The sequence below is a fragment of the Panthera pardus genome, unplaced genomic scaffold (assembly GCF_024362965.1).
Source record: "Panthera pardus isolate Hobbes unplaced genomic scaffold, ASM2436296v1 HiC_scaffold_16, whole genome shotgun sequence".
NCBI lineage: Eukaryota > Metazoa > Chordata > Mammalia > Carnivora > Felidae > Panthera > Panthera pardus.
The window spans coordinates 152,668,762-152,695,891 of NW_026526721.1; the positions used below are offsets into that span (position 1 = coordinate 152,668,762).

Genomic DNA, 27,130 nt, shown 5'->3' on the forward strand with positions numbered 1-27,130 from the left:
GGGTGTGGTCAGAGTGTGAGCAGGTGTCCGAATCTGGGGGGGCGGGGGGGGGGAGGATGTAGGTGGCTGCAGGACGTGGGGTCAGGGTGCTAGGGGAGTGGGAGTGGGGTGGGACGGAGGGAGGGCTGCGGGAAGTCTGGACGCCGATCTGCCAGGAGGCGCGAGGGCTGTGGGGGTCCTGGGGACGTCTTCGGTTTGCCGCCTACAGAGGACGGGGGCGAGCCTCCGGCTCGGAGCAGGATCCCGCCCTGCGGGGCAGGAGCGAGCGCGGAGGGAGCGCGGAGGGGGCTGGACCGGGCGCGGGGGGCGGGGCCGCCCAGGGGCCCCCCGAGGGCCGCCGCCCGGCCCTCGCGGGCGGAGCAGGGGTGTGGGCGCCGGTCGCCCGCCCGCCCCGCCCCGCCTCCAGGGCCCGGCGCGGCGCGCACGCCGGGCCGGCGCGGGGAGCGAGGCTGCGGCGCCGCGCGGTTGCTAAGCCCGGCGCCCCCGGAGACGTTGCCGGTGGCCGTCGCCGGGCGCGGCGCGGCTCGGGGCGGGAGGGGGGAGGAGAGAGAGAGAGAGAGAGAGAGAGAGAGAGAGAGAGAGAGAGAGAGAGAGCGCGCCCCGCCTCCCCGCGCCCGCTCGGCCGTCGAGCCGCGGCCCCGCGCTCCCACCGCCGCCCCCCGGGCGCCCGAGCCCGCCGCCCCGCCATGCCCGCCGCCGCGCCCACCCCGCGCCCGCCGCCGCCCCCGGCCCGGCCCGCGCCGCCCGCCCCGGGTAAGTAAGTGCCGCGCGCCCCGGGCCCCAGCGGGTCGGGGGGCGCCGCGACCCCGGGCCGGTCCGGCGGGGGTGCCCCGAGCGCTGCGTGTGCGTGCGCGCGCGCGCGCGTGTGTGTCCGTGTGTCTGGGTGTGTGCGCGCGCGCGCGTCTACACCCACTGGAACTCGCTCGCCGGGGATAGGGGGATAACGCTGTCGGCTGCTGCTTTCCACTCCGTCGCCAGCCAGAGGGGGCTTCCCGGGAAACGCGTGGGCGACCTTCGAGGCGCGGTGGGGCTGCGGAAGAGTGCGGGCGTCCGGCAGGCAGGGGACACGTCGTGAGCGCCTCGGGGCGCCAGGGCTTTGCCTGGAGCTGGCCTCCCGCCCTCCTTCTCACAACCTGTAGGGAAAGTGGAATTATCCCCATTTCTCCCAGGAGAAGCAGCGGTGCCCGGAACTCTCGACTTGCCCGAGGTCACTGGGCTGGGTAGCCGTGGAGCTGGGCTTTGAACCCGGGTCTCCAGAGCTCTCCGACCCAGCTAAAAGGAAGGGAACTCCTTAGAACTAGATACAGAGACACCCGGAAGAAGTAACGACCTTTGGGATAAAGGCTACAGGCGAAGCGTCGGGGAATTCACAGAAGCAAACGAGTTCCCGAAATCCCCCATCACTTAATTTTGAATCTAGGACCTCATTTACACTGCCTTCCACGTCTGGTTCTGGGGGGCGAGGTGTTGGGAGGTGGAGAGGAGACTGCCCCAGGGCCGTGCAGAGGCGGCTGGGGACACCTTTTCAGAGGATCCCTCTGCTGGGAGTGGGGGGTCAGGAGAAGTGGAGGGAACTCAGTATTCACGCCCAAGGTTAGTCATCCCTCTGCCTCAACCTTCCCCCTGCACTCCATTTCCTTCCTTTTCTCCGTGTGTTGTCCAAGAGGACAGCGGTCAAATGGAAGCCGGTCCTGCTACCATCACTGTGTTTCTGGAAGCATCTTGGCATGGGGTGGTCCCGTGCCTCCGCGACCGCGTTACAAGCTGTGAAGTCAGTCTGGGTTGACGTGGTCTGCTGGGCCGGTGTCGAGCTGACAGTCGACATCACAACTAAGGAGGCAGCTCCAGCCGTAGTCAAGCATTGTGCTTTTTCTTAAGGGACAAGGTGGCAAATGGCAGGGGCCCCAGGAAGTAAAAAAGTAAAGGGATGCTGGGCGTGCGGGGCAGCCCAACTTCAAAAAAGCATTTTAACTTAATATTTGGCTTGCTTTGGGTGGTGCCCTAAAATGCCCCACTGGAGAAAGAGCAGAGAAGCACAGAAGGATTGTTCAGAGATACTCAGTAACTCTCTTCATTTAGGTTTGAAAGGTCTTTGAGCCATGTTCTTTGATGGTAAGCTGAAAGAATAGGAGAAGGGGGAGAATCCCTGCATGAGAACCCCATAAGGACTCAGACTAACAGAGGAAGTCTTAGTTTAACATGGCCAGTCTTTGGGCAAAGCTTGGAGAGAGGGATGCTGGGCTGTCCGGCTTCAGTGCTGGGCTCATTGTATCTGGTACCCATGGTTCCCCCCCCCCCCCCTTTTCCTTTGGTGGCCCCCTTCAACCTCTACATTTGGCCCTTCTGGTGGTGAACCAGAGCCCCTTTTGAAGACGTGTCTGTGGGGGGCTTCTTTGGAATGGATGTTTGTTCATTGCCTGGTAATGTAGGTCGTAAGGGGGCAGTGCAGGGAGAGTAGAAAAGTGGGGAAGGAAGACATTCCTGTTGGGGAGTCAGGCCGTTGGGTTCCCTCCTCAGAGGTTTGTGGCTTCCTGGTGACCAGTCACTCAACTTCTCTGGGAACCTCAGTGTCTTCCACTTTCTTTGTTTTTTTAAAATATTTATTTACGAGAGAGAGAGAGAGAGAGAGAGAGAGAGCGCACACCCACATGCAGGAGCAGGGGAGGGGCAGAGCGAATCCCAAGCAGGCTCCATGCTGACAGCACAGAGCATGACTCCAGCCGGAATCAAGAGTCAGAAGCTTAACCCACTGAGCCACCCAGGAACCCCTTCAACTTCCTTTACTTAGTAATAACGGTCTAATCTCAGAGGGTTGTTTGATGATCAAAAGGGAAATATTTTCATTGGCTTACCAAACCATTACCGAGCGAGTCCGTAAGATCCTTACCGAGGGAGAACGGACAGCCTCTCTGGGACAGTGGTGTGTGGTGAGGGCATTGTGCTGTAGGTCGTAGGTGATGGGCTGGAGAGAGGCACCGGTTCAGTGGCTGTATGAAGGGGTACGGAGGTCCGCCGGGGTGCTTGGGCTGGGTTTATAACACTTTGCAAATGGCAGTGCGTCCTTATGGGGGTTGGGGCTCTTGATCCATCTAGAGCTGCCTCCAAATCCTGGTCCTGATCTTCGAAGCTGTATAATCCTCAGCAGGGTACCCAGCTACTCTGAGCCTCAGTTTCCTCTTTGGTAAAAAGGGCATGATCAAATTATTCTGAGGGTCTAGTGACCTAAAGCGCTTAACGGCGATTACTACAAATGGAAAGTATTTTAAAAAAATGTTTTTTAACGTTTATTTATTTTTTGAGAGACAGAGCGCGAGAGGGGGAGGAACAGAGGGAGGGAGAGCAAGACACAGAATTGGAAGCAGGCTCCAGGCTCTGAGCTGTCAGCAAAGAGCCCGACGCGAGGCTCAAACTCGTGAACCGCGAGATCATGACCTCAGCCGAGAGGACTGACTGAGCCACCCAGGTGCCCCGAAATGGAAAGTATTATTAAAGTTACCTTTTACTCTGAACAGATGCTATTTGGGTGCCTTCGGCCAGTGCTTCTTAAATATTTTTTGGGCATAGGACTCATCTGGGGATTTTGCTAAAACGTAGATTCTGATCCGGGAGGTCTGGCATCAGCCTGAGATTCTCCTCTTCTCACCGGCTCCTAAATTCTGTAAGTGTCACTTGTTTGGAGATCACACTTTGAGTACTAGGCCATAGGCCACTCTTAGGGCTGGGGAGATGATGGGGAGGGTTGGGGCTTCCTAGGCAGGTCTGGTCTGGTGCGGGGTGGGGGGGTGGCGCAGAGACAGCTGGGACGTGTTCCCTGTAGGGGTGATGGGTCTAACTTCCTTCAGGTGCCTTAGGACCACCCCCCTGGAGGAAGCTCTTTCTGGCCGAACGGTGCCTGCTCCCCCTGCATGCTGGTCTTGAGGGTGTCGAGATGAGTAAGCCACGGATGCTGTTACAGTGTGATTGGGGGTAGGGCGGGGACCGGCATGGAAATGTGTGATTTTTACGTGGTGAGATAAACATTCTATACGGTTCATGGGTGATGGCCATGGGGGTCAGAGGGTTGGAAAAGGGAGGAAGACTTCTTGCTGGTGACGACGCCTGACCTGGTTTTGGAGGATGAATCACAGCGGGGGTGGGGGGTGCGGGGAGAGCAGAAGCGTATGAGGGGTGGCATTCTAGGATTAAGGAACAGCATGTGCACGGTGTCATGAAACAGCTTGATGTGTCCGGGTCATTGACCCAAGAGCCGTTTGGAGCGTATGATGAGAAGGGCTGGGACAGGGAGGCCAAGCTCCGTCGCTGGGATGTAGTGGTCAGGACGGGCTGCGCTCTCCTGCAGTAACAAATCGTCAAAGCTTAACCCGGTCAAGGTCACTTCTCACTCACACTCAGTGCCCCTCACAGGCCAGAGAGGGCCAAGGTGGCAGAGCTTTTCCCTTTGTGCAGACACGCCGTTTGGAAAATGTGGCCTATGTGGCCGCCAGCGTGGGAGAAGGAGATGATGGGAGAGCTGCCCTGTGGCTCCTCTGGCACTGAGTCGTCGCTCTGTGTGCCACAGCTCATTGGTCAAAACTCACTGCGAGGGGGCTGGGACACGATGGGGGCGGTGTGGACGGAAGTTCAGAGAACATCACTGTCTCTCCCACGTATGCCTCGGAGTGGGCCTTGAGCCTCGCTCTGCAGGCCAGAGTTTCTCAAATGGGAGCAATATGTGAATTCCTTTAAAGGAAACCAAATGTTGGAGAGTCCTCGTGGTGGCTCGAACTATTTTGATTATAACGACTTCATACACGTAGTCGCCTTAAAAGGGTCTGTACTCTATGCTTAGGGCTCTCGTATGACTGTAAAACCAAAACACATGTCTACGTAAAATATCAACACGGCTGCACGTGGCGAAATTCAGATCAGCTTAATGAATTTAGTGTGATGGATGGTGATTTTAGCTACAGCGAAACCACCGTTTCTGATTCTAAAAACAGCTGTTCAGGTCCTGCGAATTTGGTAAGCTGTGGGCCGTGCCACATGGGTCGCCTGATGGCTCAGTTCTCCTCGGTGTTCCCCGGGTTAAGTCTGATTTGTTACCTTCTTACTAGCCTGTGACACAACCTTTCTTGTCACCTGCCGTATCGTGAATGCGGGAGTATGCGTCGTGAGACAGTGTGGCAGCTCTGGGTCATAGCACGGTCGTGCACACGATCCAGAATGTGCTTCTGTTGCTTTTCTGTGGCTCGGCTTCAGAAAGATTTTCGTGGGAATGAAACACAAAGTCACACCCGCTTCGAGAGAACTTGCAGCCGGCCCGGAACGTGTCTGAGGATTCTCCAGAGTCTGAGAAGCAAGTGGAAATGCCCGTGGGGTGTCTAATGGAGGAGGCCGGTGACCAGCTTTGGGGTCCAGAGACCTTGCTTGTTCAGGTGTGGGTGGGTGAGGGGAGGGTGGGGAGGCCAGAGGCAGGTGGTTCAAGCCAGACGTGCGAGGGTGGGCACCAAGGCAGTAGGTAATAGACGCGATGGAGAGGAGGTGCTACCGTTGAGAGAGATTTGGGGGGTGGGATCCACGGGGCTGGGAGATTGGCCGGGGGAGGGGAAGGAGGGGAAGAGGACCCAGAGATGGCTCACTGTCATGGGTTCGGGGGGCCGATGGTGCCGCTGACCAGGGTGAGGATCACGCGTGTCCGTGGAAAGAACAGGAGCGCTCTAGGCTAAGGCTCTGCGCCCATATTTATCAGCCTGCCTTTCCCACCTGACTTGATCTTTCCTGAACCAGTCTCTCAGGAACTGCAGCATCTTGCAGGATCTATTTTTTCCTCTCCAGGACATTTAATCAGTGCTCATTTGGACGACACGATTGGCTTTGTGAGCCTTTCCCTCGTGCCTGCTGCTTCTGACCCGTTGGAGTGGGCTCTGGCAACGTTCTTGCCTAATCAGGCGCATACTTTTTGCCTTCTACATATTTGAAGGAGGCGAAAACAATTTGAGAAAACTGTGGATGGTTCTGAGAGAGAAGCTGTCATACCATATAAGGGGAGATGAGTTATGTGCCTTCAGTTTTTAAGAGCACCAACTCTGTTTTTTTGGACACAGACACTCAAAATTCTCCGAGGAGAGAACAGACGTGGTGCGGGTTACATGATCTCTAGGTAATTACGTAACAAGGAATATGGAAACTGTGCCCTTTGGGGAGTCAGAGAGGGGAGAACACGAGGGCACCCAAACAGACAGACAGGTAAAAAGGTCCCAGACTGAAAGCAGATCCCTGTGGTGGCCAGAGTGGAGTCTTGTGTTAACGCAGGTTATTGGCACAGGATAGTTGAAAGGTAACTTGGCCTCTCCTCTTTGTATGAATTATTAACCTAATATACCCTGGTGGAAGCGCCTAGAGCAAGCTGCCAGAAGCGGCTTCCATCCTGCTCGTTCCTGCTCATGACAGACTCCCACTTGTCTCTTGGCCTCGGTACAACCATCACCTTCATGGCACAGCTTCTGAGGTCCTCCAGGGGGCGGGTGTGTAGTCCTCCCCCTCGGCTCCCCACTACATCTCTTTGGCACTCTGTAAGCAAGTGCTGACCTGTCACCTGTAGAGACCACATGCTACTGGAGGACAGGCGTTGTGTCTCTTCATCTTGGACCCCCCCTTTCCCCGTCCCGCCCCACCCCGCTAGACTAGTGAAGCATTTTTCCTGAGAGCTGTCTCCACACCCATGAGCTAGTCCAGGGCACCTTTAAGAACCATCTTGAGACCTCAGGGCTGGGTTAGAGGAGCAGATGTCCCAGCAACAACAGCTTGGTTTGCGGAACGTCTCTTCTAGGCATGGGTTGGATGAAGCTAGTTGTTCAGTCTGGTTCAGATGCTGTGTTGATTTCACATGCACTGGAACCAGAATCCTCGGGTCTCTACATCTGTGGCAGACTGTTCATGCTCCCCAGATATCCATGTGTCCCCTGCATTAGCAGATGCCATCAGCACCCCCCCCCCGACTCCTCAGTCCCCATTCTTATGGTTCCCCTGCAACCCACTGCAGCCCTGTTTGAGGGCTTTCTCTGGCTGTAGGGGAATGGTTCCCCCATTCTTGGAGAGAGCCAGAAGTGCTGGGGAGGTAATGCCCCTGGGAGCCGCCCTCAACCCCTAATGGAGGGGAATGGGTGGATAAATATCACAGTTACCTTGCCCCTTTGGTGAGACAACCCTCGGCCAGGGTTCTCCCCATTCTTCCAGAAGGTTCCTCTCAGAGCTGAGCCCAGGTTGCCCACAGCAGTGACCAGCTCACCCGTGCCACTGTGCTGCCTCCGTTCTTTACTCTTCTCCGGTGCTTTCCCAAGAGCTCTTCCCAATTCAACCCAAATCCTTATCCCAGGCTTTACTTTGGGGAGAGTCAAACCCAAGACCCTTTTGGGCTGACCAGGGCCCTCAGACTATGGTTGGGAATGCTATGTGTCACTTCTCACGCAAAGCAGGTAAGAGCCAGGGCACTCAGGTGTGACCATTCCGCTGCCGCGGCCACCTCGGAGGGTCTGAGAGGGAGCAGGGCTGCTTAGTCCACATGGAATTCATATGGGCAAGAACTCTTAATGGTAGCTGCCGAGCTTGGCATTTATCGGTTTAGGCCCCTACCTGCCTGCCACGTGGCACCAGCCCTGTCCATTTGGGGGCCAACACTGAGGTCGGTCCACCCTCCGTTTCCCCATCCTGTACTGAAGCAGGGGAACTTGGGATCTGTTACCTGTGCTTCCAGGCTCCAAACTCGTTCCCTCTTCAGTGGTTTGATAAATACTAGACTACAACTTATTTATGTTTGTCCACGGCTTTTAAGTCATCCGGAATTTATTTTGGTATATCCTGGAGAAATAAAAATCCAGATGTAGGGGTGCCTGGGTGACTCAGCGTGGTTAAGCGTCCATCTCTTGGTGTCTGTTCAGGTCATGATCTCAGGGTTTGTGAGATCGAGCCCCACGTCGGGCTCCATGCTGATGGCGGGCTCCATGCTGACTGCACGGGTTCTCTCTTGCCCTCTCCCTGTCCTCCCGCCATGCTCTTTCTCTCTTTCTGTCTCTCAAAATAAAATAAACTTAAAAAAATACAAATTTATTTATTTATTTATTTATTTATTTATTTATTTATTTATTTATATTTAGAGAGAGAGAAAGAGAGAGCACGCAAGTGGAGGAGGGTAGAGAGAGAGAGAGAGGAAGATACAGAATGTGAAGCAGGCTCCAGGCTCTGAGCTGTCAGTGCAGAACCAGGTGCAGGGCTCGAGCTGATGAACCGTGAGATCATGACTTGAACTGAAGTTGGATGCTCAACTGACCCAGCCACCCGGGTGGCCCCAAGTGTATTTTACTTCCAGTTATTAACCAGTTGTTCCAATATTGAATAAAAATGATTCCCACCTTCCTGATGAGTTGGTAATGATCTTGTATTATACATTAAATGCTCCTTTCAAGTAGTATCTATTCTGAGGCTGCAATTTTCTTTTTCCTAAAACCCAGCTATTCCTGGGTAAGTACCAAGATCTTATAATTGTAGCCTTGCAATATATTTTGCTGTCTTCATTACTCATTGTCATCTCTCTCCTGTCCTCCCTCAAAAATTGCACAAGTACTTAAGTGGCATCAAACCTACAAATTATGATTAGAACTGATATGTTTCATTGACTGGGACTTCACGTTCTGGAATGGATAGCCGTTTAAATGGATCTTTTATTTCCTCTCTGAGTTTTGTAGTTTCCTTACATTGCTTGCTAAGGTTATTCCTAGAAATTCTCTATATGTTGACATTATATATGTTATTACTTTTTTTTTTTAAATTTTAGATAGTGCAAGAGGGGGGAGGGGGGCAGAGGGAGAGAGAGAGAGAGAGAGAGAGAGAGAGAGGGAATCTTAAGCAGGCTCCACACTGAGCATGGAAGCCAGTGAGGGGCGGGATCCTACCAGGGATCATGATCTGGGATCATGACCTGAGCCAAAATCAAAAGTCGGATGCTCAACCTGCTGAGCCACTCAGGCACTCCTATTGTGTTACGTTTTAAACTGGTACATTTTCCAACTGGTTATGGCTGTTCTATAGGAAAGCTTAATATAAATATAAATATGTATACTTAGAAAAAATTTCTGGCCTTACAGCTGGCCAGTTTTGAATTATATCTTGAAGTAAAAACGCAAAATCTATTTCATGAGGTTCCATGGGCTCAAATTACCTTTCCAGGTGACTCAGAATAAATAGATAGATTCTTGAGTTGAAAGAAGTTCAGGGAAGAGGGAAAAAGGGGTAGAGAGAAAAGGTATACAAAGGAATTGGGCATGTGGTAGGAATCAGGATCCCTCTGCCCCCCCTGCCCCGTCTACTTGCAGAGTTATAGATGCTGTGAAAACAAATAGTTTGCATTCAGTATGTTTTCTCTTTGAGACATAATCTCTCGTGAATTTAAAAGTTGCTTGTCAGTGTCTCTGACTGTCACTGTGATCGACACTTGTTAGTAACAGCATGTTTATACTGTGAGTCTTGATGAAAAGACAGGCCTAGTTATGAGTCGTTAATGTAAAACAAGATAAAAGGACACCACAGCCCTGGTCAGGGTCTCACCTTGTGTTGGAGTTCAGAAAACCAAAATCATTGGACTTATAATTTATTTTTTATTTTTTTATTTTTATTTTTGAGAGAGAGAGAGAGAGAGAGAGAGAGAATGAGCAGGGGAGGGGGAGAGAATCCACAGAATCCAAAGCAGGCTCTAGGCTCTGAGCTGTCAGCACAGAGCCCGACGCGGGGCTCAGACTCATGAACTTCGAGATCAGGAGCTGAGCCGAAGTCAGATGCTTAACCTACTGAGCCACCCAGGTGCCCCTGGACTTAGTAATTTAAAAAGAAAAAAGAGAAAGCAGTTGAGTTCATTAGATTGAAGCTCCGTTTTCTTTTGGGAACTTGGAGTCAACCAATGCCCAGTGGTTCCAGACCTCCCCAGGAGGGGAGCTGCTAAGGTGCTGGCTATTTGACCCTTGGAGTGCTTTCTCTTTAACGCCATTAGGAGTAATTTAGAATTCAAAGGAGTTGATCTTTCCTACAAGGATCGCATAACTGAAGATGTTTTACTGGTTTTGAAGATGGTATTTTCCAAAGATGTCCTGCAGTGTGAAAGGGAAACAGGAGTCCACACTCACATTAAGGAGAAATAGAGAATGAATGAAAAACTCTGAGAACCAATTGAAAAACCCCCGGGGTTCCCACCTTCCCAGGAACATTCCGTTATTTATTTGCTTTCCCCCCACTCGCTTTGTCTGCATTACAGAGCAAAGACAGCAGTGGTTGCCGGGGTTCTCTTTCTTAGTTTGCTTTCTTCATCATGAGCACAAAGCAGATGTTTTCTTAGAAAGGAAAGTGCAGTGTCGGTGTAGAGGTGGAGGGGGGATGGGTAAGGAGAAAGACTGTTATCTGCCCCTCTCCCCTTCCTCCCCCCCCTCCACCGCATGTTTGCGTGGCCATAAACACGTTGTGTGGGCTTTTAAGTAGTCTTAATTGAGGATGTTAACAAAGGAAAAACCTACATGAGGGGGGTTTTATTCTACTGGGAGGGGGGAGTGGAGTTTTAAATACCTGCCCATCCCAGGAAAAAAAAAAAGGAAAGTTTTATAAAAACTTATAAAAAAAAAAAAAAAAAAGGAAAGTCCTTGCTGCCTTGAATAACTGTTAGAAATTCTCAGCAGTTTCTGGCTAGCCGGCTGCCTCCATCTGGAGGCTGGCATTGTGTTTTCTTAACCTACAACTGACTATCACCCTCTCAAAATTGAACCAGTAACAGTCATATCCTTTCGTGGCTTTTTAAGGAACTTTTTCTCAAAGGTTCTTACAGTTCTTTTCCTACCCTTGACAATAATCAGTTTTTAGTGTAAAGGTTACCCACTTAGACATTGAGAGATCACTGATGGTCACCACAAACTAGTTTTTCATTCACTCACATTTAGTTGCTGAGTATCTCCTATGCCACCTGCCGTAGGCACAGTAATCTTTGTTTAAGTTGAAAGTGCAAATAGCCCTTTGTTGCTGGAGGCTGTTGTATCCGTCCATAAAGAGCTGGAGCGTGGAGGTCAGAGCATCAGGTGGGTATTGCAACATCCATCGTGGTAAGCTGGGAAGGGAGGAAGGAGCAGGAGGGTTGGTGAGTGAGGGGGATGGAACGGGTTGAGGGTCTTCATGGAGGGCCTCTTGGAGAAAGGATATTAAATGATCGATTGCAGACCTGAACAAAGGTAGGAAGTGCGAGAAACGTGTGTGCGAGAAATAGTTTGATGAACACTCTAGGCATCTCTGGGTAATTAACTGCCTTTGGTTTTTAAGGAAACACGAACGATGGAATGCCTTCTACGTGTGAATTCGAGAAAACATGCCACAAAACCCTCAGTGCTCATTCTTGTTTTGAGATTTAAAGGACTTTCATAATTCTTTAGGGGATAGTGTGGGTCCATGTTCCCTAGAAGCAGAACCTGAGATCGGGATCCCTGTGCGTGTGATTTTGAGGGGAGAGCTGCCACGGGACGGCAGGTAGGGTAGCAAGGGCAGCGGGGGACGTGGCTAAGCAAGGATGTGGTCTCAGCTGGAGACAACCTCAGCCTGAGCCCACGGGAGTTCTGGAGCCTGCACCGCACACAGACCTGGTCCCCCCTGGGTGACCGCTTGGTCTTTGGTACCCTTCCCTGTCCCCATCAGTCACTGATCATGGGCTGCACTTGAGGAGGTGGAGATGGGTGTAGAACCTCCTGGGTGAGGGACTCCAGTCAACAGAGGGTAATTCCAGAAGCTAGAGCAGCGGTGGCCCTTTAACAGCCAACGCTCATAAGAGTTGGTGGGTGGGGACCACCGCCTGGTAGGGGGATAGCGTGGGGCACCTGTCGCATCCATGACTGTGCTGGTCCTAGAGAATGCGGATGACTGGGTATCTTTAGTTAGATTTGGGGGCAGAAACAGATGGAAAGCGCAGGATTGCTTTGGTCACCCAGGACAACCTGATGATTGTGGACCCAGCCAAGCAAGGTCCATTTTATTTACTAGACACTGTCCTTGCCAATGATACATTTTTGGCAAATGCCAGGAGAGAGCTTCGCAAGGGATCCCGAAGAAGCTTAACCGCAGAAGCTGCCAAAGTTGACTCATATCAAGGCTCTGAAGGCAACAGCCTTCGCCAAGACATTTATAAATGATGCTCTCAAAAGACCTGGATGCAGCATTTGGGCTCTTGGAGGGAACCGTACGCATTTCTGCCCTCTGAGGTTGGCTTCTTAGCAGAGGAGCTGGCTTGCCTTGCTGCTGCTGTCACCAGTGTGGTTTAAGCACGATGTACTGAGTGCTTTCCATAGGCAGGTGACCTTACACCTGTCGTCTCGTTGCAGTCTTTACCGCCATCCTGGGAGGGTGGCCGGTGGTGGCCATGCAGGTTCCCGTGGTGATGAGGACCACCAGGCACTCTGCCAGCAGGGCTGAAAATGAGGTCCCTCTTGGCTCTAGCACTCGGGGTGGGTGCCGGGGCCCCCTTTATGGTGCCTGTTGGATGCCTGTTGCAATCAGGTTCTTGGCACGGTGACTTTGGTACTTTTAGATTAGAGGATAACCAAACCCAGGTTGAATTCCCTAACGGCAGAAAAGCGTGTACCTTGATCTGCTTCCCTCTTCTTTGTTTGGAATCCTAACACACTTTGGGGAGTTGTGTTTTCAGATCAGCCTGTCTACGGGGATGTCAGGGAACAGCTCTCTTGTTTATTGCCTGCTGCGGGAACACCGTGTGACTTTATTTTGCCCAGTTGGGATGCCGGCTGTGTCAACAGGGCACAGCTAAACCGAGGCTGCTTTGCTTAGGGACTGACCCGTGTTGATGAGTTGGTGTCCTGCTCTGTTTCCTCTGGTTGGTCCCGTGAGCTTTGTTTTATTCCATGGTTACGAATGGCAACCTGATTTTGTCTCAAGCCATCGATTGTTCTAGTTCTTACTCGCAGGCTGTGTGGCCTTGGACCCACTGCTTACCCCTTCTTGTCTACCCTTACATCTAAAAATTGAGGCTCCTGGCCTTTCAGTTCTAACATACAAAGATTCTCACTCACACAGCCTTTGCTGCCACACATCCTTAGGATCCCCTTTGCATCCTTCTTAGGATGAATCCAAGGCCAAATGCATCCAAAGGATGCATTTTTCAACAGAAGCAATTTCTGAGGAGTTTTACCAGTAAGCCCAATCAATCACGTAATGGCCATGTCCTGAATATTTATGGCAAGTTATTCCTCTGGGTGGTGTACCTGAACCTCAGATAATAGCACCATGGAGCTACTCGGGTTATTTATTTCTTCCCGAGGAAACTTGGGCAAGATGTATCTTTCATGGAATCCATCCATTTTATTAAGTTGTCTTATTTGTTGGCATAGGATAATTCACAGTATTCCCTTATCGTTATTTTATAGAAGCAGTCCCAGTATTTTTCGAACACCGTACATCGCCGCTCCTGAATAAGAATGAAAACTATAAATTTTTCGGAAATGTTTCCTCTTAAGTTGCTTTACGTGCTTGCTATTTAATTACATGTTGTACATGGTGGTTGTCTCATCAAGAGTCCAAACCCTTTTAAAAAGGGCTTTCTAAAGAATCCACAGGCTCCCTGCCTCCCTTGCGCTGTCTAGTAATGCTTAGTGGAGGTATCCCCTGGCCCCTCCGATAAGCAGCTGATACATGAGGGGTGAGAGTCTGTGGGGCCAGGCGCTTTCAGGCGGTGGGTCAAATATTCCAGCGGTCTTTAGATCAATCTGAGATCCAGCCAGACCTAAGCACGAAGGCGTAGACACGAGGTAGCTGTGCTCAGTCTCTCTAGAAAAAAAGAACACAGCCTTTGCTTTTAGAATGATTTCGACAGCCTCCCCTATAGGGACAGACCGAGGCGCAGCTCTAGCTAGCCGGTGTGTTTCCGTGTTATTAGGACACAGGCCAGTGGAGACCGGTGGTCCGGGGAAGGCCTTCGGGAGTGACAACCAGCCAGAAAAAGGCTGACCAGAAAAAGGAGGTCTTGCTGGCCTTGAGTCGGCTGGAGACTATACTTCCCTCCCAAATGAACACACCCAAAGAGGCTCCCTGAAAGGCACCGAGAAGAGCGAAATTCAGCCCCAGTCAGGTTTATGGAACTGCAGCAGACAATCAGGATTCAAAATCCAGGTCATGGAACGCAACAGCCCGGCCTGGGGGCCGTGTCCCGTTGGAATTTTACTGAGCGAGAGGCGACGCCCCAGGGACGGGCTCGTGGGTGAGTTGGGGCGTGTCGGGAGGAAACATGAAACCCAGGGGTGAGACAGAAAGACAGGCTGTCCCCAGGGGAAGCTCGTGTCAAAGTAAACCAGGATCGGATGTTGCCGAGAAGGGCGACGTGAGCGACAGGGTGGCATCGGGCAAGGCTCAGCAAACGTTGGCACACAGAGCCGAAGGGGAAGAGAGGAGCATAAAAGCTTCACGTGAGGCAACAATGGGAAAGCAGGAGGAGAAGGGCTCGTCTGGGGGAAGAGGTGTTGGAGTGAGATGGCCATTCTTGCGGCCACTGGAACGTCTGAGGCCTCACGAGCCCTGGGAGCAAACGAGGCCGTGTTTAATATTAATGCCCGGCTTGGAGGCCCGGTGGCCCCACCTGCTTACACAGGACCTCAGCCAGCGTCCTCGGAGTCCCCAGGACAGGATGTCACTGTCCTCAGGTACCCGGTGGCTCCTGTTCTTTCCCCAGTGGTTGAGTCACTCCTCACTCCCCCGCCCCTGCTGTCAGTGTGTCCCCGAGGCCCCACATTGTCCTCTGTGCTGTGCTGGGGAAGGCTGGGCGGCTGCCTTTGAACCTTGTCCCCTGGGTCCCAGAGCCCCACACGGGCTTAACTGACGAATGGAGAAAGAAGATGTGGTTTGTGTATACAATGCAATACTACTTGGCAACGAGAAAGAATGCAATCCGGCCATTTGTAGCAACGTGGATGGAACTGGAGGGTGTTACGCCAAGTGACATAAGTCAGGCAGAGAAAGACAGATACCCTGTGTTTTCACTCATCCGTGGACCCTGAGAAACTTAACAGAAGACCAGGGCGGGAGGGGAAGGGGGGAAAAAGTTACAGAGAGGGAGGGAGGCAGACCATAAGAGACTCTTAACTACTGAGAACAAACTGAGGGTTGATGGGACGTGGGGGAGGGGGGAAGGTGGGTGGGTGGTGGGCGTTGAGGAGGGCACCTGTTGGGATGAGCACTGGGTGTTGCATGGAAACCAATCTGACAATAAATTATATATATATATATATATATATATATATATATGTATATATATGAAGACACACAGCTTCTTTAGTGTCCTTTGTTAACCCTGTGCTCCAAGGATTGGGAGGGCAGGGGCAGATGCCATTCCACTGTCTCTCTTGTCATTGTCTCTAATCCTGCTGCTTCCTCCGGGGGTCTGATGCCTGCGCATGAAATGCCTCCTTCTTCCCCCTACATTCCCCTCCTTGCCTGCCCGTTTGTCAGCCGGCGCATGTGGATTGCAGGGGAATAAACCCACCACTGGGCGAGGGCCAACCCTGGATCCCACTTTGGCTTGGGTTGGGTCACGCCGTGCCGTGCCTTCGGGGTTGGTCAAATGGGGATGCACTAGTCCGAGGACCTCGTAATCTCTCCCGTCGTGGTCTGCATATTTTGGTTCCACTAGCCACCTCGGCGAGGCAAGAGATGGTCTATAGTGGTGCTTCTTAAGATTCAGCACGCGTCAGACCCCCCTGAGGGTGTTGTTAAGATGCGGAATCGGATCCGGTGGGTCTGGGGTGAGGCCTGCGATCCTGCACTTCCAACAAGCTGTGCGGGGGGGGGGGGGGTGCTGTGCCGTGGGCCCCCCTGGGTCGTCAAAGTGGTCACCGCCTCCTTCATTTCTGTTTGCTGTGCTTAACAGAAGACCCTGGCTAGGAAATCCTGACCGGACTCTTTGTTTCACTGCACGGGTGATGTCATGTTTTAATCACCTATCATCTTCCTACTCGCATTATGAAAAAAGGGTACTGTTAGTTGTAATACTACTTTAAGGAGTTGGTGTGTGGACCCACTTAGAAATTGCCGATGGGTGACCGGCATTCCCAGAAGGATACTCTGGAACTCGTCTCTGTATCCTTGTGTCTCACGGTGGGGTCCATGTGCCAGCAAGATGGGCATCACCTGGGCCCTTGTCGGAGAGGCAGAATCTCAGGAGCTATCCTCGACCTTGACTGGCTGACTTAGGACCTGCACGTGAACGCGGTCCCCAGGTGGTGTGTGTGCCCTCGTACGAGACATGGGAGAACACGGCGCATCGGCAGCGGGGGCTGCTGGCTTCGCCACTTTAGCGGGACGCCCAAAGGAGGCACGTCAGTGACGGTGGGGAGAAGTCCATCCCTTGGTCATTGGTCCTCTTCGTCACGGGGTGTCCCGGGGGACGTCTGGGGAGAGAGGAACACAGGCTTTCCGGCTTGCATGGAGCGTGAAGGTTCTTCAGACAAAATACAGGCAGCGGAGGAGGAAGGGAGAAGTGCGATGTGCCGGTGAGATGGGTAGGTGTGCAGGATGAGAGCAGGGTGCTGGGAAAAGCAAGGGCGGGAGGAGGAGTGTTGTTGAGGGGGTTTGGGACGAGCTTCGAAAGCGAGCAGATACGGAAGCTTCACTTTCAAATCCCTTTCTAACTCGCTGCGACTCCAAAGTAGCTGCGATGGTAAAGTTCCAGAAATGTACTGTCTCACGGTTCTGGGGGCCAGATGTCTGAAATCAGATGCTGGCGGTGCCGGTTCCTTCTGAGGGCCGGTGTCGGCCCCTCTCCTTGGCTTGTAGGTGACCATCTCCATGTTCACGTGGCATTCTCCCTGCGTGATTGTCTGTGTCCACATTTCACCTCCTTGTAAGGACACCAGTCATGTTGGATTACAGCCTACCCCAGGGACTTACCTTGAACTTGACTGCCTCTGTGAAAATCCTGTCTCAGAATAATGTCACATTCTGAGAGCCTGGGGGTGGGGAGTTTGTATGAACTTAAGGGTGGGGGAGGGGGAGACTATTCCACCCATAACGAGGTTATATAGGCAACTGTTAGTTTGCCTGGTCGGTATCCATTGCACTTTCTTCTTTTTTATTGATTTTTTTTGTTGTTGTTAATTAAGTATAATTGGCACATGATGTTACATTAGTTTCAGGTGTACATCGTAGTGATTTGACAAATCTATACGTTATGCTGCGCTCACCACGAGTGTAGCTGCCATCTGTCACCGTACATCGCTATGGCAATATCATCGACTGTATCCCCCGTGCTGTACCTTTCATGTCTGTGACTTATTCATTCCGTAACCGGAAGCCTGAACCTCCCACTCCCCCTCCCCCGTTTTGCCCCTCCCCCCAGTCCCTCCCCTCTGGCAGCCATCAGTTTGGCCTCTGCGTGTGTGAGTCTGATTCTGCTCTCTGTTTAGCAAACTCCATCTTTAAATCAGTGAGCAGCTTAGGAAGCAAATATCAGGCATCTGTCAGGCGGGCTATTACAAGGACTGGCAAATATCCTTCAGTCAGAGACCAAACAGGGTTCCTGTGCCAAGAAGCTGGGAGGCACGTAGGGAAATTGGCATGAGTAGGTCAGCAGATTAAAAGACAACCCAGAGCAGGGGCACCTCTGAGATGAGAGCTGGAAAGGTCTTTTCAATCACTCCGTTCCTGGTGTCTCAGTTGACGTCCTGTTGGTAATAAAGATTAGGTAGCGACAGCACTAATTAGAGATTGAAGGGTCATCAGCAGTGACAGCCAATAAATGGCACGGCACGTTCGTCGTATTACCTTACCTTTATTAACATCTCCAGCTTTGATCGATACAGACCTTGGCCAGGCTGGCAAGTTAGGAAACTGTGGCACTTTTGAGGCTTACTGACTGGAGGCTGCATTCCAATTTTTTATTCGTTTAGAAAACCCTCCTTGGGATGTGTGCATAATCAAACGTAAGTTCACAAATGTTTCTCCTGCCTCATAATCTGCATATGAGCAAAATGAGTTTGTTCCCAAACAGCCCCTGGAAAAAGCCCAGGACAAATGATTACTCAGTGGAAAGGAAACTGAATCCAGCCGGTCCGTCTTCAACTTCTACAAAAGGATGGAAGCGAACAGCCTCGCAGCACTGCAGCCTGGGGCCACACGTGATCAATCTGGTGAAACCACCCAGAAATACGAGGTCGATAAAAGGGAACACATTTCAGGGGAAGCGTCTCTGCTAGGAATGGGGACTGCGTGCCCCTAGATGCGTTGGCTTTTATTTTCCCATCAGTTTTTGGTGTTGCATTGCGTGTCCCCAGATGCTTTGAAACACCGATTTCCGTTTCTTTCAGCACTCCTAATTCGTCAGTGCTTAAAAAGTGATTATGGATTACTTACGCCTGACGGCAATTTGGATGCGATTCTCCCATTTCTTTTTCTTGATGGGTCATTGTAGCCTTCTAGGAACCAAGGTGAGAATTCCAAAGTTAATGCCGACCTCAGACACAGTTTTTCTTTGTTAGACATACGGGTTATGATTTAAAAATGAGTAGGAAAAGGTACATTCGTTTTGTTCTGATTAAAAAAGACAAGTAAAAGATTAATTTTAGCAGTATATATATATATACATGTATATATACGTATATATATATGTATATATATATGTGTATATATATATATATATATATATATATATATATATATATATATATATTTTTTAATCTTGGTACCGCCCAAAGTGTTATTAAATGATCACACAGGAAACTGGATTAACGTGACGTCCTGTCATTTTGGTAGCCTTGTCAGTATGATAAGGTGTAGGGCTGACCCTTGTAGAATCAGGTTATGAATCGTGGCAGCCGATAGGAGACAGGATTGTCAGGGGCCAAACCCACTGGAGGCAATGACAGCAAACTGTCTATGCAGTTGCCGCGTTTACTGGCTGACGCCAGTCGGAGAACCTAGGATCAGTGAGCAGGAAGTTGGCTTATCCTCCCAGAATTGCTGTATGCTTCAGTTTGCTGGAGTGTTTCTCTTAGTATCCTATTCCTCCTGTCTCCTATTTCAGTCACTACCTGGATGACAAATTCACCCACTGAGTCACATTTAGCATCGTGTTCTCTTTGCTCTTAAGATCTACGTGGATTTGGGGGAAAGCCAGGGTTACAAGACCTTGTTTTCTTTTGGAGAGGGAAGACAACAAACACACGCTGAGCGCCTTCAGCACGACCGAGGTATCGTGGTTGGCAGATGTGGAGACTGGGGCTCCGAGAGATGCTATAGCTCTGCGAAGGTCGCATGGCAAGTAAGAGCCTGCTAGAACCAGGATTTCAATGAGGTCTCTGACCCTGTGTCCAGTGTTCTTTGCACGCCTCTGGAACGAAACTGTCACAAACTCTGCAGAGATGTACTGCTGTCCCCTACCTGTATCAGTCCCTCTTTATAAATGCTGCATTGGCAGATTTCCTTGAAGTAAAGTGGATGTCTGTGATCGTGTCTTCTTTCGCCTTTCCAGTCTCTTTAGGAGGCCTGGGGTGTGATGTCTGCCAGAGCTGAAAGGAGCAACACTCCGTTGTCTACAAGGAGAGCCGGCAGACTGAGACTCGGTGCTTGTGTTGGATGTGAGGGCTGGGAACCGACTCCCCAGATCCACAGTACTGGCTGGGGGCCGGGCATGCCGGGGGGATTTACACAGTCTATGGTGTCTCTGTCTTTAGGGGGCTTGATTTCAGTCGAGAGGAAGAGTACACCTGTGAAGATGAACTAACAAGTAGCCGAGACGTGCCGCAGAGGAGACCGGATATGGGGCAGCCAAGCGCCGGTATTGGGTCTCGGGTCTCGAGCATCCCTGCCAAGCGTTGCTTTAAGGAACGAACCGAGCTTCAGAGGAGGGAGTGGACTGTGAAAGTGAGGTCAGGGAAGGTTTGGTGGTAGCCGTGGGTCCCAGGTCTTCCGACATGGTGAGGTTTCGGTGGCTGTGAGGACCGAGGGTGGTGTGGGGCTGGGATGGGCGGAGGCCACCGCGTTATGGAGGGCCTTACCTATCCAGGGGAGGGGTTTGGGTTTGGCCCTCCGGGAAGATAATAAGGAGCCACCGTAGGTTCTTGAGCAGAGGAGTGACTCGGCGAAAGCAGTGTTTGTTCTGCTGTGTGTGGGGGTTTAGGTTGGCCCTGGGGAGAGACCCTGCACATATTTGTGTCTGGGGTATATGAGGCAAAAGCAGTGTATTGTCAAATCAAGGCCAATTGATGTCGCTGTAGGAACCTAGAAAAACAGGGCTACGAGAGCATCCTTTTCTGCGTCCGTTTCCGGGGAGCTCCAAGCGTGGTGACCGAGGACTGGGCCTTAGGGTGTTTACTTTTTACTCTCTGTACTTTCTTTAACTGCTTGTGGTTGACGTGGGGACAGGGTAGGGGTTATTATCCTAGATCGTTTCAGGTGAAGCCACGTGACGTTTCCGCTTCTTTGCCGGGCAAGATGGAAGTACTGGCAATCTCACGGGTTCCATTTTAGTCGATTCTGTAAATTGTTGGAGATAAGCAGACACAGCCTGGTCTTCGGCTTTCTGCTCGGATGGATGGGGGGTGGGTACCAGGAAACTGCTGCTTATGCTTAGCCTAAATGGACCACTGTGCCGTGCTCTCGGGAGGTGAGGCTGTTGCTGGAGGCTGAACCCAGGGCCCCAAGGTCGGGCTATGTTGTTCCTCTCCCTAATGCTTGCTCCCCGTGCTTAAAGACCAGGCCTTCACAGTCTGCTGATGTTATCCTCTCACCCTTAAAGAAGAAAACTTTGCTCTGGACTAAGGATTTTTAAAAGGGGGCTTGTGGAAGAGAGGATAAAAATATTTACACTTGGAGGCTGTGTTTTCTTAGCCCCCCAGTTTGCTCCTCTAGCCACCAGGAATCAGGGCTGGTTCTGAGGTAAGGTCTGCTGAATCTGGCTGGGCATAGCCATCCCAGAGAGCATGGGTTCCCTGACATCCCATCTGGACCCTTCTCTGGGACCCTCCTGAACCCCCTTCTGTGCTAAACTCTTCCCACATCCCTAATGTATTCACCAAATGCTTCCCGTGTTCTTCCCTGAAAGCCCCTCTCCTTTCCCTTCCCTGGAATAGAGAACTCTTTTCCATTTAGTTAGCGTGCCGAACGTGTATAGCAGGTCCTTCTCTTTGAGAAGGTCATCTTCCTTGGCATCCTTCCTTAATGTTCCCCATGAGGAAATACAGACTGGCATTGCTTCTGTAGATCTCTCTAAACTCTCTCAGACAGCAATGGAGGCAGATGACAGAGATTATGAGAAGAAATGGTATACCAGATGTCCCCAGTCTCACTGTAAATGTGAGTGCTAAACTTCTAAATGCATGACATGTGAGAAGATCAGTCGGTACCAGCCACTGCTTGTCATCTAATTTGACACCTGTGTCTAGATGGAAATCATCTCAGAACAGATTGTACGTTGTAATTGAAAAACAAAGGGCATTCCGTGTAAATATGTTGGGCCAAATTGCGCATCTTGGCACAACTGGGGTTCCGGCTACAACTCAAATGCACATAGAAAGGATTATCTTTAACTTCTTTTTATTATTTATTTATTTATTTATTTATTTATTTATTTACATTTTTTTATTTTTGAGAGACGGAGAGAGATAGAGCGTGAGCAGGGGAGGGGCAGAGAGAGAGGGAGACACAGAATCGGAAGCAGGCTCCGGGCTCTGAGCTGTCAGCACAGAGCCCGACGCGGGGCTCAAACCCACGAACTGTGAGATCATGACCTGAGCCGAAGTCAGACGGTTAACCAGCTGAGCCACCCAGGCAACCCTCTTTAACTTCTTTTTAAAGGAAGCATAAATGGCAGATTCCTACATGGAGGGTAGGACATATGGATCCTTTGGGGGTAATGTAAGTAGGCCGCAGTCCACCCTCATGGTTGAAGTCCGTGACAGATTCTGTTGTTTTCCTGTTTCCTGACCTGGACAGAAATGGAAATTGAACTGCTTGTGCCTCAACTGCTTCATTCTGGCTGGGCACAATTGATCAGGAAACACAGTGTCTTGTTGTATTCATTTATGCGGTTAATGAGTAAATAGAGAATGAGCATATTTTTTTTTTGTATTTAAAAAATTTTTTTTTAATGTTTATTTTTTGAGAGAGAGAGAGAGAGAGAGAGAGAGAGAGTCAGCGGGGGAGGGGCAGAGAGAGAGGGAGACACAGAATCGGAAGCAGGCCTCAGGCTCTGAGCTGTCCACACAGAGCCCGACGCGGGGCTCGAACCCACAAACCGTGAGATCATGACCTGAGCCGAAGTCGGACGCTTAACCGACTGAGCCACCCAGGTGCCCCAAGAATGAGCGTATTTTCACTATTAAAGCTTTCCCTTTTTCTGAGAGGAAAAGCCATTTGGAGAAGAAAGTTTCTGTACCTACACCGAACTTGTTTCCACCTTCTTTTCTTTTCCGCCCCCCCCCCCCGGTGTAAGAGAATCTCAATCACAGCTTTAAGAAATACCCACCCTGTCGTGCTGGTCCATGAGTTCTTGTGATGCCAAGTGGATTCTGCCTTCCCAGTGTAATATATTACTACCAAAATGATGATACCATACAAAAGAGATATTGAGACTCTAAGGACAGTTTTAATCACTGACAATTACTGTGCCCTCCCTGTGTGCCAAACACCCCTTTAAGTGAACCGCAATCATTTTCCCATTTGCCCCTCATAAAAACCCTTTGCATCCCCATGTCCTCGCTGAAAAGACAGAAGCATGAGTGATTTGCCCACATTCACACAAGTAGTCAGTGGCTGTGCCAGGGTTCAAATACAGGTCTGTCTCAGAGTCAGTGGTCATCACCCCTTCAGGTACCACCTCACCTCCAGTGAGTTGAAAGTCAAGCTGAGAAAACTCTTCCTGGCAAAGAGGTGGGGGAAAGTTGGGTTCTTCCCAGCTCCGGAACGTTCTGACTTGTTGGCGTTTCCTGGGTGGCAAACCCTGGACCTTTGATCTCCGTTGTGTATCCTGGAGAGTCGGCTCACTTCAGGGGGGCAGAGGCTGCGTTTCCAGGGTCAGGCCTAGCCTAGTGAGAACTCTCCACGTGTGGCCCATTCTGGGGGTTCCTGGGAGGCATAGAGGAGTGACCCAGGCCCGAGGCTGACTCGGTTCGGCGTTCCTCGTCTCTTACAGGGGAGACTGGGGATAAGGTCCCAAGTGCACAGGCTTCCATCGTTTCAAACAGGCCCTCCACGATCACACCTACAGACCATAATAGAACCCGTGACCTTCAGTAAAGTTTTGGCGAAGGCCAGTGGGCCCCTTGAACCCATCACGACTGACACAGTGTTGTCATTTTCCTCTTGCAGGACGCGGAAGCCTGTGTGACCATTCTCTAAAATCTTTAAGCTCCAGAATCACGGTGCGGAAGCTGCAAGGCGCGTGGCTGCCTGCGGGCCGCGGGAACCTGGAGAAACCACTCCTGGGGCCGCGGGGCTCCGTCGCGCCCGTGCTCGGCCCACAGAATGGCCTCCACCCCGTCCACGCCGAGAGCAGCCCGCTGAAGCCCAGGGTGGTGACCGTGGTGAAGCTGGGCGGGCACCCGCTCCGGAAGGTCACCCTGCTCCTCAATAGACGGTCGGTGCAGAGCTTTGAGCAGCTCTTGGCGGACATCTCCGAGGCCTTGGGCTTTCCCAGATGGAAGAACGATCGCGTGAGGAAGCTCTTTAACCTCAAGGGCAAGGAGATCAGGAGCGTCTCCGATTTCTTCAGGGAAGGGGATGCTTTCATAGCCATGGGCAAAGAACCGTTAACCCTGAAGAACATTCAGGTAGCCGTAGAAGAACTCTACCCCAGCAAAGCCCGGGCCCTGACCCTGACCCAGCACAGCCGGGCCCCTTCTCCGAGGCTGCGAAGCAGGCTCTATAGCAGGGCTCTGAGAGGGGGTCACCACTGTGGGGAGAGCGACGCGGCCAAGGGCCGCGGGGAGGCTGGCGCGTCCAAGGCGGCCCCCGGACATCGGGGCCAGGCCCCCGTGGAGCCAGCGCCGGAGGACAGGGCGAGGCCCCAGAAGAAGTGGGTCGGGGGCAAGCGGGAGCCCGAGCCCGCCAGCAGGCCGCCCAGGGAAGCCGCTCTGGACAGACCTGCGAGCGGCGAGAAGCACCTGGGCGTGGAGATCGAAAGGACCTCGGGTGAGATCATCCGGTGTGAGAAGTGCAGGCGGGAGAGGGAGCTCCAGCAGGGCCTGCAGAGGGAGAGGCTGTCCCTGGGGACCAGCGAGCTGGACTTGGGGAAGAGCCACAGGTACGAGGCGGCGGCCGAGAAGCTGGTGAGGACCAGGAGCTGCCGGCGGTCGCCCGAGGCCCACCCTGCAGCCGGGGAGGAAGTGGGGAGGGCCGAGAGCCACAGGAGCAGCCCCAGGAACCCCACCCAGGAGCCCAGGAAGCCCGGCAGACACCCAGACAAGAAGGAGGACAGAGACCCCGAAGGTCAGGAGGGGCACGCTCAGGCCGCGGCCAAGGCCAGGAGGGAGCCGGGGGACGCGCCGCCGGTCAGAGAGGAGGGGCTGCGGGACGCGAGGAGGGAGGCCAGGAGCGCCTGCGGGAGCAGGCAGGGCGGCTGGCCGCGGAGGGAGCAGCCGGTGGCCCCGGAGGCGCCGCCCGGGCCCCGCGGGGGCGAGCCGGACACGCACCGGGAGCAGCAGACCTGTGCGGCCGCGTCAGCGCCCAGGAAGCCGGCCGCCCGCGGGGACCGGGAGCCCAGGGGCGGCCGGAAGCGGCGGCCCGCGGGCCTCCTGGCGGCCGACGTGCACAAGTTCTACGAGGCGGGCCGCGTGCTCGGGGACGGCAACTTCGCCGTGGTCAAGGAGTGCCGGCACCGCGAGACGCGGCAGGCCTACGCCATGAAGATCATCGACAAGTCCAAGCTCAAGGGCAAGGAGGACATGGTGGACAGCGAGATCCTGATCATCCAGAGCCTCTCCCACCCCAACATCGTGAAGCTGCACGAGGTGTACGAGACCGACGCGGAGATCTACCTGATCATGGAGTACGTGCAGGGCGGGGACCTCTTCGACGCCATCATCGAGAGCGTGAAGTTCGCGGAGCGCGACGCCGCGCTCATGCTCATGGACTTGTGCAGGGCGCTTGTGCACCTGCACGACAAGAGCATCGTCCACCGGGACCTCAAGCCCGAAAACCTGCTGGTAAGCCCTGACTGCCTGGCGGTCGGCAAGTACGCCTCCTAGCGGTTCTCCCCCGCATCCTGGGTCGTGGCCCTCGTGCTGCCTTAGCATTCTCGTTCCAGTATTTAAAAGCCCGGTCGTCGGTCACAGGCTGCTGAGATGCGTTGGGGTTGATGATTATTGAAAAAGAAACCTTCCAGTTTAGATAAAATGGGACATGCTTTGTCATTCCTGGGAGAAAAATGCTTTCACCTTGACAGTGACCAGGCGGACTTAATTTCTCGGCATTTGCGCATCGCCTGGTCTGGGGTGGGGGGGTATCTACCAGCGGCAGCTTCCCCCGCGGGCTTTGCATCGCCCTCCCACCGGAATGCCCCCTGGCCCTTTGGAAGGTAACAGCTTGTCAAGGGTATTCAAAAGGCTCAGCGCTGCGGGGGGCCCCTGTGCGAGGTGGATGTAAGAGGCTGGCCCCGGAGTCCCGAGTTTGAATCCTGGCTTTCTGAGTTGCTTGCCGGAGGATAAGTCTTTCACCTCTCCGGGCCTTTGCTTCCTCATTTATGAAAGAGAAATAGCAATAGTACTTGTCTGGCAGGGTTGGAGGAAGACGGGGCACAGGAAAGAGAAGAGCAGGCCCTGATGGCCGGGAGCTGGCCTCGCATGCTCAGCTTGGCCGTGGTGTTCTCCTGGTTCACGTAAATAGGCTCCCAAAACACCACCGTCAGATAAAGATGGGTTAAGACAAAAGCAAGAACCCTTTATCATCGTGTCCGAATGCACGTAAAACCAAGATTGCCCAAACCACAAGTAAGGCCCCCGTCAGCTAGTAGGAGGGGCTGCCTCATTTCATTCCTCCCTTCTCCTTGGTAAGAATTACTAAGACACCGAATTGTAGAACGACCCTCCCTTCCTGACAGTGTCCCATTCAGAGCAAAATCCTGCTTTCTCGACCCCCCCCCGCCAAGTCACCTAACAAGCCAAATCCTAAGGTAAGTCCTTTGAACACCCTCTGCTTTGGATGCCTGGCTCCCCGTGGTGTGCATTCTCTCTTGTAGCAGCGAGTTAGTAAATGCAGTGTTCCTGAACGGCACGCGTGTTCCCGGGGGTCTCTGTTAGGACAGCATGCTTTCACACGGTCACCCTCTGGGACCCTTATCCTACTTCGTTCGTAGCCCTGGTCACCCCCTGATACATCCCGTATTTATTCTTCTGTTTTCTTTCTCCTCTTCCTGGAAAGCTCGTTCTACGCCAGCGGGAGCTTTGTTTTATTCAGACTTTACCCCCAAACCCAGAACAGTTCTGTCACATGCTGGACCTTCTTTAAATCTTAGTTAGACGGATGAGTGAACTCGGACCACAGCATGCCGCCCGCACAACAGCGAGCATGCCATCAGCGGTGCGACTGTCGTGCTTTAGAAATGACTCGGATGTTAAGGTGGATGTCAGGAGCAGGCATCCAAAGCCACGCTGCTGCAGATAGAGCAGTTGGGAATGGGGAACGCGATTTCGACGAGCCACGTTACTTTTTCTTTCTGGCAGCACGTGAGCTTGCTTTCTTTCATTTCGTGGCCGTAGACCCAGCCCGGGAACATGCTGCCACGGGGCATTCATCTGTCTGTAGACTGCTCCCACACGCAACAGAAATACCGAGTCAATCCAGCCAATTAGCTGGCGAAATGGGGTCTGTGTTGACCACCCAGTCAAGCAACCTTGGTTTTGCCTGAATTTAAGAGAACCGAAGAAGCAGTTTGGTCGCCTGCGAGATCTGCATTACGATCCGATGGCTCCCTTTGAAGAAATTTCCCTTCTGCGTTGGGGAAGTGTTCTCCTCCTCTCTTCACTTGCTTCCTGATTGTTTCTTCTGTCTTCTGGGTCTGAGCCCCGGTGTTCTCCATGTGTGGTGTGCCGTGCGCGGTTTATAATGGACGCTTTGGAATGAGCCTCTGATGTTTTACTGAATT

General features: G+C 52.5%; 1 protein-coding gene across 1 annotated transcript in view; it reads left to right on the forward strand.

Annotated features, from left to right (window-relative positions):
• The first annotated feature begins 262 nt into the window (after window positions 1-262).
• DCLK3 (doublecortin like kinase 3) overlaps window positions 263-27,130 on the forward strand; it is a 51,558-nt gene continuing 24,690 nt past the window's right edge. The window contains exons 1-2 of the mRNA XM_053904041.1: window positions 263-753; window positions 23,359-25,193. Coding sequence (XP_053760016.1) covers window positions 687-753; window positions 23,359-25,193 — 1,902 coding nt within the window. The 5' untranslated portion in view covers window positions 263-686. The remainder of the gene's footprint in view (window positions 754-23,358; window positions 25,194-27,130) is intronic.